At 44.5% G+C, this 13529-nt stretch overlaps 1 protein-coding gene across 1 annotated transcript in view; it reads right to left on the reverse strand.

Annotated features, from left to right (window-relative positions):
• Positions 1-13529, reverse strand: part of GREB1L (growth regulation by estrogen in breast cancer-like) — a 121888-nt gene that overhangs the window by 49604 nt on the left and 58755 nt on the right. Inside the window, exons 16-18 of the mRNA XM_015423303.1 lie at positions 12101-12293; positions 10287-10420; positions 3201-3540 (exon numbers count right to left, since the gene is read on the reverse strand). Of these exons, the coding sequence (XP_015278789.1) occupies positions 3201-3540; positions 10287-10420; positions 12101-12293 (667 nt within the window). The remainder of the gene's footprint in view (positions 1-3200; positions 3541-10286; positions 10421-12100; positions 12294-13529) is intronic.

Below are 13529 nucleotides of genomic sequence, written 5' to 3' on the forward strand. Positions count from 1 at the left end.
CACGCAAAAATCCGCCCCCCCCCCATCCGGGGGGGGGGGGGCTGAGACACCCAGCCGGGCCTTCAAGACCATGGCATCTCTTCCCTCGAGGCCAGATTCATCCTCATGCCAAAGATCGGATCTGGGGTCTGGCCTGCTTGATGTGTGGCACCTGATACAACTTGGGAATGCCCCAGCGCTGCCATGGAAGACACTAGGTCCAAAGCCTGATTGGTGGCAGTGGCTCCATCTGCATGAAGTCCCCAAGAAGCAATAACCTTGGGAACTCCAAGGCCCGCTGAGCCACCACGTCCAACAGGCTCGGCAGGCTGTCTGCCGGTGTGCTAGGTGGTCAGTACACCAAGCAGCCAGCCAGGCTCTCCTCAGCATCCCACACCAAGCCAACACGATCAATACCTGCAATCTTTGGCATGGGGAGTGGCCTGAAGGAGAAACCCTCCCGGATGAGTAAGGCAACCCTACCCCCTGCCCCTGAGTTTGTGACTGGTGAAGGACCAAGAAACCTGGAAGGGTCAGTTCTTGCAGGGTGATAGTCTCGCCATCCCTCACCCAGGTCTCGGTCATGCAAGCCAGGTCCATATTCTGCTGTGCTAGATAGTGTCTTGGTCTTATTATTAATGGACTTGGTATTGCACAACACCAGTGATGAAGGGGGGGTAAACATTCCTAGCCTTCACACCCACGTATCTCGGGATGGGATGAAGGTTGGGAGCAGATCGAGCATCTCCATATCTCCGCCTCCTTCCCTTCCAAGACCTTCTCCCACTGCCATACCTCTCCCTGCCCCCAATCACTGGGATCTCCTGGCACCCTGTGAGTTGTCATCCATTCCCCCACTCCCCTCCCTGATTGGGTCTACACAAGAAGTAGCACGTACTAAAAAGAAAAATAAGGGCTGGGCAGACTGCAGTAGGTAGCACAAGCAGAGGGATGGTGAGCCCATGTAAAGCCTTCTCACCTCAGGGACTTTAATGGACCCAAAGCCCTGTAACAGCTGACAATTGTAGCTGAAGCACAAACTGTAAAATGGTCATCTGAACTAAGAGGAGAATGCACATTTTATTTATTTTTTTAAAAAAGGAGCACCAAAGACCTGGGAACGTGACTAATATAAAGCGCTATTTTACAATCAGAAGTAGAAGTAATATGAGGTAATAATTTCCTCTTTCAAACACATTAACAAAAGCTCCCTGAAATATGGATGTACAAACCAGAGGAACTGTTTCCTCTTAGCTCTTTGCTCCTCTCCATCTGCCATTTTCTCTCTCGCCACCTCAGACAGATGCCGTGTATTATGAGTCATTCCTTTTGAGGCAAAAGAAATAGTTTGAAAATGGAACACTTAACAGTGGATCAATGAGTCAATATGCTGCCCTGCTTTTCAGAAATTTCCACTGTGAAAAGACCTATGACTAATTCCTCTCCCAGGATTGGGAGAAGAAATCTATTAAAGATCTGCTTCCCTTCACCACTCATGCTTCCTTTCATTACTCAATCTGCCTATGGCTTCCTGTACCTTCAGTGCAGCATACATTTGAAAGTAATACAAGTTGCACCAAGCCTGTAGGATAAACTCACACAGTCCTTTCGAAAGAAGAGAAAAAGCTTCTCTCATCCTTCTCTATAGGATCAACTCAGATGTGTGAAACAAAATACTGATGGGAATTTATGTAACATTGGATTACTGAAAAAGCAGTTTTGACCATCAATGAGAACACTGAAAACAGAGTTTTGGGCTTGAGTAATCATAGCAAACCTCAGATACAATTTGTTTCCCAGTTTGAGCCAGTTTGGTGTAGCGGTTAAGAGTGGTGGACTCTAATCTGGAGAACTGGGTTTGATTCCCCACTTCTCCACATGCAGCCAGCTGGGTGACCTTGGGTCAGTCACAGTTCTCTCAGAGCTCTCTCAGCCCTACCTACCTCACATGGTTTCTGTTGTGGGGAGAGGAAGGGAAAATGATTGTAAGCCGCTCTGAGACGCCAAGTGAAGGGTGGGGTATAAATCTTCCCCCTCCTATTGCCATCCTAGCTACCCTGTTTATATCATGAACAGTGAATACAGTGTTTTTCCTCAAGAGAAAACTGTTTTCCAACATTGTTTCATGCTATTATTTATCCTGGACAGAAAGTCAAACACAAGGATCATTAATCTGTGGAACTCCCTGTTGCATTATATAGCGATGGCCACTACCTTAGAAGGCTTTGAATGCATTCGCTGGGGAGAAAGCAGGAGCAGGGGAAGGCTTGGCCTCTGCAAACTGTGGCACTTGGTCAGCAGTTGCAGGATGCTAGACTAGATGGGCCTCTGCTCTAATCTTGCAGGGCTCATTTTATATGCAATATTGTAATAGGAGCCTGATCCTACAGAGGACACATTGCACCAGTATCTTACTCCTCATCAGTGTACTGAGATTTATTTAAGCTTTGTCACTTGATTCTCACGAATTTCAGTTAATACTCAAATGTTGTGGTTGTCTTCTAAATGACTAGGAAAATCAGGGTCTGTAATCATGAATTTTATTTTATTCTTTTATTATAAGATTTTATTTAATGTTGCCTCTCTGCCTTCATATCATCACCATAACTAGCTTGTGTATTACTTGATCTTACACTATGCTGTGCAGAGCCCAAAGGAAAAAAGGAATCTGGTCCAAGTGTCTTGTGCAAAAAGACCACATGTGCAAAAGTGGGTTTTGCCGATTATGTTTCCCCTTCTTCTTCAACTCCTCCCTCATGCTGCTTCTGGGCTCCTCTGCTCCTAGAATCAGCATAAGGGGCATTTCAGGCCGCAGTGAGAATATGGAGGCAGGGAAGTTGTGTTTGTGCAAAAAAAATAATAATAGATGGGATCCAACCCGATATGTTTTTCGATATACTACCATAGCAAAATGCCTAGAAGTTTGTAAGTGAGGACAGTTTTGGAGATGGGTTCAGCTGTTCCAGCAAAGGTGTAGAAAGTCTTGCAGAAATTACCGGGCAACAAATGTTTCTTAAACTGTAAACTTGTTATTGTGCAAACAATAATAATTATAATTTTCCATACACTGCCATAGCACTCCAAGTAACACTATAAGAAAGTGTATGGAGTGTTTTCCATTCTATTTACTATAACCCTTCACTGAGTGAATGTAGTACACAAGCCTATGAACGTACAGCTGTACACTTGCACGAAAATTCACAACATTCTTTGATGCTCACCTTTAATCGTTTCACAAAGTGCTTGGCAACGGCAAGTTCTGAAGCTGGGTTGCCCAGGATGATCTCAAAACGATACTGCAGGCCTAGTTTATCTCGCGCTTCTTGCAGCCTCTCTTTGGCCAGCATTGCCAGCTGCACTGAGGGAATCCTGATGACAAGCATGTGACCACGACCACTCTTATCCTTGCCAGGTGAAGTGATGATGTCATCCATTATGCTGAGTGTCTCAGGTGTGCTGTGGTCTCTTAGTGAGGCCATGGTAGTGAGAGCCATCAAGGCTTCCAAATACTGCTGAATAAGCAGATAGCAGCGAATCACCATGCTGTGCAGCCTGGGGTACCTTGAAAGGAATACAGCTGTGTTTTAGTCAGCATAAATAGGCCTGAAATCAGGTCTAACCAGGCAATAAAAAAGGAAAGAGGGCTTACGCACTGCATAATTCAGGGTTTCCAACATGTTCTTGTTTTGATTTATATGATTCATTATATAAGCATTGCGTTGGCATACATTTAGGTCTCCATGGCTAAAAGAAACACAGCTGCACCTTAGAAATCACTGGCATATATAGCCCCAGTGTAGACAAACTGTAGGACAGCAAGTTTAAAATACTAACTGGGAGACAGGAAAGGTGAATTACTGCACTCTTTTCATCACATGCTGACTGCAGCTATAAGGTAAATGGCTACTGCCAGGTTACCTGCCACTGAGACACAGCATGAAGCACGCTATGCCAATAGGGAGCAGAGCTAGGTCAGTGACGACTTCCTGAGACACAGCATGAAGCACGCTATGCCTATAGGGAGCACAGCTAGGTCAGTGACCATTGTTGAGAACCGGCTGCCCGAATTCACCCTGCTGGCATAGTATTCACTGGGCGCAAAGACAACATTTGCAAAGACTTGTATCCACGCTGCCACTGTAAACATTTCAGTTCTCATATCTGGGTTGGTACACAGGGATGCCAAGCCTCCATGATGCAGTGGAGAAACAGGGGGAAGCCCCACTTCCCAGCAGAATGAATGCTGAGGCAGATAACCAACTTGGAAGTAATCAGAGGCGGGATACTTCACTATAGCAAGGCTGAGGCAAACACTTATACTGATATGCTGCAGAGGTCATTTCGGGGGGGAACGCGGGGGAACACAGTTCCCCCGGGTGAGGTGCAGTGGGCGGGGCACATGACGAAGCCCCGCCCCCTGCTTCCGGCCGCCCCGCTTCCAGTCCTCATTCAGCCAGGAGGAGGCAGGAGAAGAAGGAGGGTAAGTTGCTTCCTCCCCACCTCTCCCCACCCCTGCCTGCCTGGGGCCAGGGAGGGCCTTGGCGGGGCTTCCTCGCACTCCCGCTGGCCTTGCAGGTCCACCGCCGGGCCCCTGATGTCAGGGGGTGTGGCATATGCTAATGAGTTATGCTAATGAGTTCCCCTAGCTCTTTTTCTACGAAATGACCCCTGATATGCTGCTAAACATATTGACCAATCCAGCACTGGAGCAAGGCAAGACACTCCCCTACCCTTATTTTCAAGTTTGAATCTCATTCCTTCTCATCCTTACCCTAGCTGGGAAGTTAAAACGTATTTGATAGTAGAATAGCAAATCTCTGTTAATATTTTGAATAGAAAAATATTATAAACAGCAATGGTCTGCTAATATTATAAACAGTCAAGTTATTAATTCCCAAGTTACTATTTTCCCCACTATCCACGTACTGAAAGGGTGATTTTTCCCTCCATCCATCCTTTACATGTAAACTGATTTTATAAATCTGTATTAGTGGTTATAAATATGTAGAATAGTGAATGCCCTTCTGGGTTGAACAACACACACAAACAATACTGTGGCTTAAGAATGTGATTTTAAATTGTGTTTGTGGTTTTTAACAGATCTTGTTTTATATTTAGTTAAAGGATATATGAAGTCTGAGATCTGTAGTTAAAGCTACTTCCACTCAATAATTAGAACTGACTTAGTTACATTTTCAACACTGTTGAAGCAAATGTTTTTTATTATTATTACATCGGTGAGACATTTTTTGGCCTTTTGTAAATGCAACTTCGTGACTGAAGGCATTATGCTTTGTGTTAATATATATATTAATCTTGTATTAATAGTCATTCATCTTGTATTCTTCCTTACCATCCTTTATTCCAGTAATCCTATTATCTTGTCTGGTTTCCATTGCCATAATAAATAATAATGGTGATCTCAGGCAGACTTGTTTCTGTTTCTAATTGGCCCTTCCAGGCAACTAACTAACCGCCACCTTTTCTATATGTAATGGTTAAGGAAATTCTGTTTCACTGAATGTGAAGAAGTGTGCTTGCACATGAAAGCTTATACCTTGAATAAAATTTTGTTAGTTTTAAAGGAGCCACTGGACTCAAACTGTGTTCTGATAATCCATTTTGTTTAAAACCAAATATCCCTATCTCCCAGTGGACGCCTACCTCATTTGGCAGGAGAGAGACAGAGGAGGAGAAGAGGGGATCCCATCCCTGCATGTGCGTCCCATCCCTGCTCTGAGCGTCCGGGAAGCAGCTCCCATGTGGAGTGCACTCCACGGCAGACCACTTGCCCTCTGCTGGGGGCTGACGCCTGAGGAAACCAGCTTGGGCCCACCTTCACTGCTCACCTCAGTGAGAAAGGGCCCCATCGTGGCTGGAGCTGTGTCCTCTCCAGGGGCGCTCACTCCATCGCTTCGGCCACGGTGTGTGTGACCCCAGCCAGGCTTTGTGTCTCCACGGTGGCTGCGCCTGTCTCCAGCCTACCTCCCCTGCTTCCCCCTGTGCTCACGAGTCTCTGACTTGGCTCGTGTCTCTCTGGGAAGCAAAAGGCACAAATGCCCTGACCTGGATAACCCAGGCAAGTCTGATCTTGTCAGATCTCGGAAGCTAAGCAAGGTTGACTCCGGCAACTAACTGGATGGGAGACCTCCTTGAAATACCAGAGGCAGGAGGGCAGGGGCAGGCTTTATTCAGCCGCCTCTCTGAATATTCTCCAGGCCCCCCAGGAGGGGTCAGTCACCAGAGGTCACCATGACTTCCAGGTGCACACAAACTCACATGCACACATATTAAAAAATACCAAACCCCCCCCCAAAGGCATGGATGAGGACGGAGGCAGGCACATTCAGGAGGGGATGTCGCCCTTGTGAGCCCCCTTGTGCCTATGGGCCTGATATAGATAAATAAATTATATAAATATAAAAAAGTTTTCCCTTGCTTGAAAGCCAGTCAAATCCAACTCTAGGGGCGGTGCTCATCTCCATTTCCAAGCCGAAGAGCCAGTGCTGTCCAAAGTCTTCTCCATGGTCATGTGGCCGGCATGACTAAACACCGAGGTGCACAGAGCGCTGTTACCTTCCCACCAAAATGGTACCTATTTATCTACTTGCAATTTCTTGCTTTCGAACTGCTAGGTTGGCAGGAGCGGGGGCCAGAGATGGGAGTTCACTCTGTCATGTAGCACTCGGGTCACGAACTGCCGGACTACAGACCTTCCGGTCTGCAGCTCAGCATCTTAACCTCTGAGCCACTGCGGACTCCATGGCATAAATATGGATTCTTACAAACAAATGAATTATGTGAAGAAAATGCAGACTGAGAATGTTTTGCTGCCTCACTGCCAGAGTTCACAAACAGTAAACTTGACTGGAGGCAAGAGCAGGACAGATAAAAGGAAACACTACTTCATTTGCTCCATAATTAATTTACTGAATAAACTACTATAAGAGGTGACATCCAGAAAACTTTAAACGTGGATTACACAGATACATGCCAGTGGACAGGTCTATCAGTGGCCACTAGCTATGATGGCTAAATAGAACCTCCATGTTCATAGGGATTAAATGTCTGAATGGCAGTTGTTAGGGGGAAATATAAGAGGGTGGCTGTTGCCTTTATTTCCTGCTGGTGGGATTACCAGAAGCATCTGGCTGGCAAGTGTGGAAAATAAGATGTTAGACTGGAGAGTACTTTGGCTTGATCCAACAAAGCCTCTGATTTTATTCTTATGAAAGATTTTATCCCTATGTATGTAGCTATCTTATCCTTATTTTTACAGAGGGATTTTAAAATATAATTAAGTAATTCCACTGCTTCCTCTACATCTTTAAGTATATTAAGGTAAAGGTAAAGGTTCCCTTGCTCGAAAGCCAGTCGAGTCCGACTCAAGGGTTGCGGTGCTCATCTCCGTTTCAAAGCCGAAGAGCCAGCGCTGTCCGAAGACGTTTCCATGGTCATGTGGCCGGCATGACTAAACGCCAAGGCGCACGGAACGCTGTTACCTTCCCACCAAAGTTGTCCCTATTTATCTACTTGCAATTTCTTGCTTTCGAACTGCTAGGTTGGCAGGAGCTGGAACTAGAGATGGGAGCTCACTCCGTCATGAGGCACACTCAGATCTCGAACTGCTGAACTACTGACCTTCCACATCCTGCAGTTCAGCGTCTTAACCACTTGAGCCACCGCAGCTCCTTTTAAGTATATTACTGAATTATTAAAATACATGGAAGAAGGAGACCACAGTTTCCCAGTGCTATGGGGAAGGTATGCTGAGAAGTATTTTTCTTCCAGGACTCAGCTTGTGCTGAAAACAAACTTTTGGGCTAAGCCCTAGGGAAATCTTGGCACAAACTGAACAAGTAGTTGTGAAGGCTGACAGTAGTAGATGCAGATTCTAGAGGAGGTAGGTATGGTCTGTTGGGGGCAAAACCAACAGGAAATCTGTTGCCATCATAAAAAGTATCATCATCAACTGGAGACTCAGCTAACAGGCCTCCTTTCCATGGAGGATACAACCAACTTCACACATTTCCCTAAATGTTCTTCCTCATTAAGCATCTTTACATTGTGTAAGCTTGCTTTTTGGTTTTGGGTGAGCAGAAATATTTTAAGGTATTTTACCAGTTGGATGCTTTTTGAGAGAGACTGATGTCTCACTTCATTGAAGGGGCTTATTCCCAGCAAATCTTTGTCTCATCTGTATTTCATTTATAGTGCACTTCAGCATTCTGGTTAGATCCTCTGGCTGTGGAGTCTTTCTGATTCCACTTGCTCATTTTTTGCACCATTTCCTATTGCAATCTGCACACTGTAAATCATAAATTAAGTAAAATCCATTATTTAATACACCTGTCGTTTTTCCTTTACTGTATCTTCCCTACTGAAAAAAATATTACTCTGTTCTCAGTATCAGGGTCATCTGCGGGGCCCATCAGGCCCATAGCCAGAAATTTCTTGTTAAGGGGGCAACAAGGGGACAGCAGCACAATGACCAGAACTAGACTTGCCAATTTCCAGGTGGAGCCTGGAGATCTCCCAGAATTATTATTATCTCCTGACTACAGGTATCAGTCCCCCTGAAGAAAACAGGGGAGTGAAGAGGGGGGATCATGGCCCCGGTGGGATGAAGAGGAGAGCAAGGCCCACTCAGTTCCCCACTCCCTTTAGTCTCTCCCCCCCTGCTGAGCCACCATTGTCGGAAGCGGTGCCCAGCCACAGGCATCTGGCCAATTTCCCACTCAGGCCCCCAAGCTGCCCCTTGGCTCCACCGGCTAAAGGGCTGCCCTCCTGGCAGAGTATTCTTGTACAGCTGAGCCACAGCTTGTGTTGCCAAGGTTGGGCCCAAGCTGAGAACTCACCTGACCAGCACACTGTCTCCCCACAGCTGTTTTCGAAATGGAGAGAACCCTCCTGCCTCCTTCGGAAAGGCTATCATGGCTACACCCAGTGGCGGTTTCATGGCATCAACTCAGGTGCTCTGTTTCTAGCAAAAAGTCCCCCAAAGCAGATGGCAAAGGGGACTCCTGCACCCAGAGGGCTGCCTCTCCCTCCATTATCCCAGCCTGAAGAAGCACTCATCACTCTGACCTCCCTTCTCTCCATGGTCCACCCCCCAGTCTCTCACAAGAACAGGAGAAGAGCCCTGCTAGATCAGACATGTGCGGGTCCACCTTCCCTGGACTCCTGTCTCTTATGGTGGCTGACCCACTCCAGGGGGTTGAAGCCTTCCCTGGCTGTTGCTTCCCAGTGTGGGGAGTCAGAGGCTCAGTACCTCAGCCAGCAATTCACACCGGAACGATTTATGACAGGACCCCCCACCTCTGCATCACACCATCCCCCCCCAACCGGCTCAGATTACACAAAAGAGACTGGAGCCACTGCCTGCCCTCCACTTGCACTGCCCCCTACTCCAGCTGAGAGCTCCTCCTGGCCGGCCAGGACAAGCCACACAAGGGGCACGTGGGTGAGGCAGCAGCAGAATGCAAACAGACGCACGGCTGGGAAGACCTCCTCCGGACCCCCCCCCCTCCGGCCAGGCATGCCTGAGGGGGAAGGACACATTCAGGAGGAGGAGTCATCCTTCCCAGCCCCCTCATGGCTACAGGCCTGGCCCAGATGGAGTCTTTGTCTGGAGGACCATGGTGGCTCTCAATAGCCATGGTTGCCTTCCCTCATACTGCAGCATAACTTGTGGTTTTGTAAATTATCAAGCAATATTCAAAAATGGTTTGAAATAGGCTATAATGTACTCCCAAATAGGCTTAAAACAGCTTTATTATGATAAGAAAAACAGTAACACTCCTTACTTTCTTTTTTTTATATCTAAATGTAGGGATGACAAATGATTATGTTTGTATGTTTATGATCCTTGCTTTATTTCGTCGTTTTATTTATTAGTCCTAGAAATCCCCCTGTCTCCCCTTTCCTATAGTGTTTGTAGAAAAGCAATAAAAAATAAAGACAAAACAAACAAACAAAAATGGTTTGAAATATAACATCAATGAGAACAACAATAAGAACAACAATAATAAATACAATTCCTGATACATTGAACTGTTGCACGAAGGATGCCAGATAACAAGATCTTGCCATAAAAATAAAACCTAATGCAAGTACCACTGAACCATTGTGTATATTTCTGCAAGTACAAGGAGTACCTTTTCTGTGGCAAAACAAACAGCTGCCACTTTGGGGATTTGGGAACATCCAAAAGATTCTACACGAGATTTCTATACCTATATAATGACAGCACAAATGCAAAACCCATTTCCATAATCATGGCTAAATACTATTCCAAAAACATTTACCTCTCTAAGAGCGTATGGACCATTTTTTCAAAGGTTTCATCACATCTCAGAAGAGGGCTTGTTATTCCCCACTGCAAAGATTTGCCATATTCGCTCAAGCCAAAATACAGTTTCTCATCTCGGCCTAAGTCCTCCTATTTCAAGCAGAGATTGAAGCAAAATGAAATTTACAAATGTTTACTTTTCTTTCTGCATGTTAGCAAGTTCTTTCCTCCTCCAATAACACACCCCAGTATTGTCATACATCTTTAAAATGACTTCTTCCATCATACACAAGATACTAAAAACATTTGTGTAATAGATTCAGGTGTGTAGTCGTGCTGGTCTGAAGCAGCAGAATAAAGTCTGAGTCCAGTGGCACCTTTAATACCAACAAAGTTTTATTCAAGGTACAAGCTTTCGAGTGCATGCACACTTCTTCAGATACATTGAAATGGAAGTTACCAGTCCATACATATGGACAGAGGGTGAGCAGCAAACTAGCATACAACATAATGAAGATGTTTAACAGATTCAAGGACCAAACAGGAATAACAAGCTTAGTTTATATGGTTACCATTTGTTTGGGTTAGTTCCAGGGGGAAACATAGTGAAGGAAATAAATATAACAAAGTAGGAGATTGATAGGCAGATGTACCCTTCTTAATTGAGGAATGCTGAGAGTAATTAACTGAGACTCTGCCATTAAACTCCATCCGTCTCCTCTCAAGCATGGAGGTGATCTTACAGCATCTTCTTCTTTGAGGTGAGTCGATTGGCTGTGTAGCGTTATTTTCCCTGTCCCAGGACCAGAGAATACATTCCAATCTAACATTCCAAATTATATTACATTCTACTATTCATTACATTACAATCTACTATTCCAATCTACTATTCTAAATAAGAGATAAAATAAAATAAAGAGGATGTATAGTCCTTCTGGGGAAATGGTGAGAATACAGATGTAAGGACTGAATTAGGTTAGCATATGTAGTGTGATAAGAAACCAATATCCCTGTTAAGTCCTGTGGATTCCAGTGTTCTGAGTGCTGTAATAACTTGTAACTCAGCACTTTCCTTTCTAGTCTGTTCCTGAAGATCCTTTGCAATAAAACATTTGCCCATCAGTCTCCCATTTTAATATATTTATTTCCTTCACTATGTTCCCCCCCAGAATTAAACCCAAACAAATGGTAACCATATAAACTAAGCTTGTTATTCCTGTCTGGTTCTTGAATCTGTTAAACATCTTCATTATGTTGCATGCTAATTTGCTGCTCACCCTCTGTCCATATGTATGGACCGGTAACTTCCATTTCAATGTATCTGAAGAAGTGTGCATGCACATGAAAGCTTGTACCTTGAATAAAATTCTGTTGGTATTAAAGGTACCACTGGACTCACATTTTTATTTGTGTAATGTTCAACACAGTCACACTCTTAGTACACTGAAATTTCTATACTTGAGATGATTCTTCCTAGAAGGAACACAGGAAATTATGTTTTATAGCGATCTCCCCATTTTAGCCTATCCATCCATCCTGGCGGGAGAAGTTCTTCAAAAGCGCCAGTACTAAGCAATTTCTGGAGCTTGATGATGCAGTTGGTAGGCTGGTTAGTGACCATGGTAATGTAATTTTTGATATACAAGATGAGTAGCAAGTATAGTTTCATCCTACTCAGATACCCTTTTCAAGTTTGTTCATAAACCATTAATCAAGAGGGAGGAATTTTTTTCTTAGGAAAGCAATAGCACCAGAGGTGGAGAGCAAAAGATGTTCATGGGAACAAACACTGTAAACATTTATATTATATCATAACATTTAGACCCTTACCATGTTACTAAACTGTATCCAGTGTACCTCATTGGAAGAGCTGATTCTAGACTGCAGAGTTTGAAGAGCATATGGAAAAGAACTCACTTGAAGGACAAGGAGGTTGAAGGCTTCAAGAACTTCTCTACAATTAATTACTCTATCAGCAAGTCCATGGCTGGGCTCCCCATGAGATAAAGAGCTTGAGATCGCGCTAGTGGAACAGACCAAAACATATCAAATTGATTGCTTCAAATTATTTGGATAAAACAAAAAGACCAAAACAGAGACTAGAACCTTGTCCAGGAAATGCTCCTGCATGGGTCTACAAATAATGTTTGTTGTTGTTCAGTCGCACAGTCGAGTGCAACTCTTCGCGACCACAAAAGGAGAGTTCACAGACTCTTTGACATGAGATGCCTGCTTAACAAACAAAGCTTGCCACTTGGTGGCACTAGCTGTATGCAGAGCTGCTTAATGGCCTCCTCCCACATACTGAATGAGGCGACCATAACCACATCTCTTACTTCCACACATTTCCAAACAGTTGAGGTGGTCTAGTTAAATTAGTATGTTTGCTACACAGGGGAGCAATACCAGGCTAAAAAGAGCTAAGTATCAGACCACCTCGTCAACTCTGAATATTTGGCATCCACTGCTAGCATCTTGGAGCTACAAGGTCTATGACTGTCAAAGCAGTCAATGATGACATTGAATCACACAAGGTGAGCAAAGCACATCAATGCAATAGTGAAAGTCTCTAAAATCAGTGGCCAAATGGAAACCAATACAAAGGAGCTCAATTTGCCCAAGAAATTGCCCATTTCCTATAGACAACATGTCAGCTACAATATTATACAACAGGCAACATCTTTTTGCCATTATGTGACTGATTTTGTAAGCTTATTTATTCTGTAGATATGATTCTACTGATGGGTATATGGTAATCATGTAGATTCACAAACATGATTCTTGGGCAGGCCCTTGGAAACATTACATTAGTGGGACAAAAGGGTTCAGAAGACTAGCTTTTAGTCCTCTAGGTCACTGCAGTAAAAGACCATGCACCACCATCTGGCCACCAAAATAACTCAGTACATACTGTACATTAGCATGTTGCCCAAGAGGGCAAAAAACCACACAACTTAAAGACAGTCAAAAGGCATCTCAGACAGAGTTACCTACTACTGAACAAAGATGTCCTCTTTTCCTTCAACAGCTGTATGACAGCAACAAGTCTGGCAAATATGGGTTATCCTGCTGCAGTGACAGGGAAAGGTACACTTCCTTAACTTTTGGTCACAAAGCTTATTATGTTGGATATTGTAACTCTGCATGCAAGAGGATCAGGGAGGGAAAGGGTTAAGAAAATTCTCTCACTGGGGTACTATTGGCAGTTGGCCCCAACCTCGCATAGGTTAGATGTTGATGTTCTTTGGCTGTTGATTGT

The sequence above is a fragment of the Gekko japonicus genome, unplaced genomic scaffold, assembly GCF_001447785.1.
Source record: "Gekko japonicus isolate JY-2015 unplaced genomic scaffold, Gekko_japonicus_V1.1 scaffold1146, whole genome shotgun sequence".
Taxonomy (NCBI): domain Eukaryota; kingdom Metazoa; phylum Chordata; class Lepidosauria; order Squamata; family Gekkonidae; genus Gekko; species Gekko japonicus.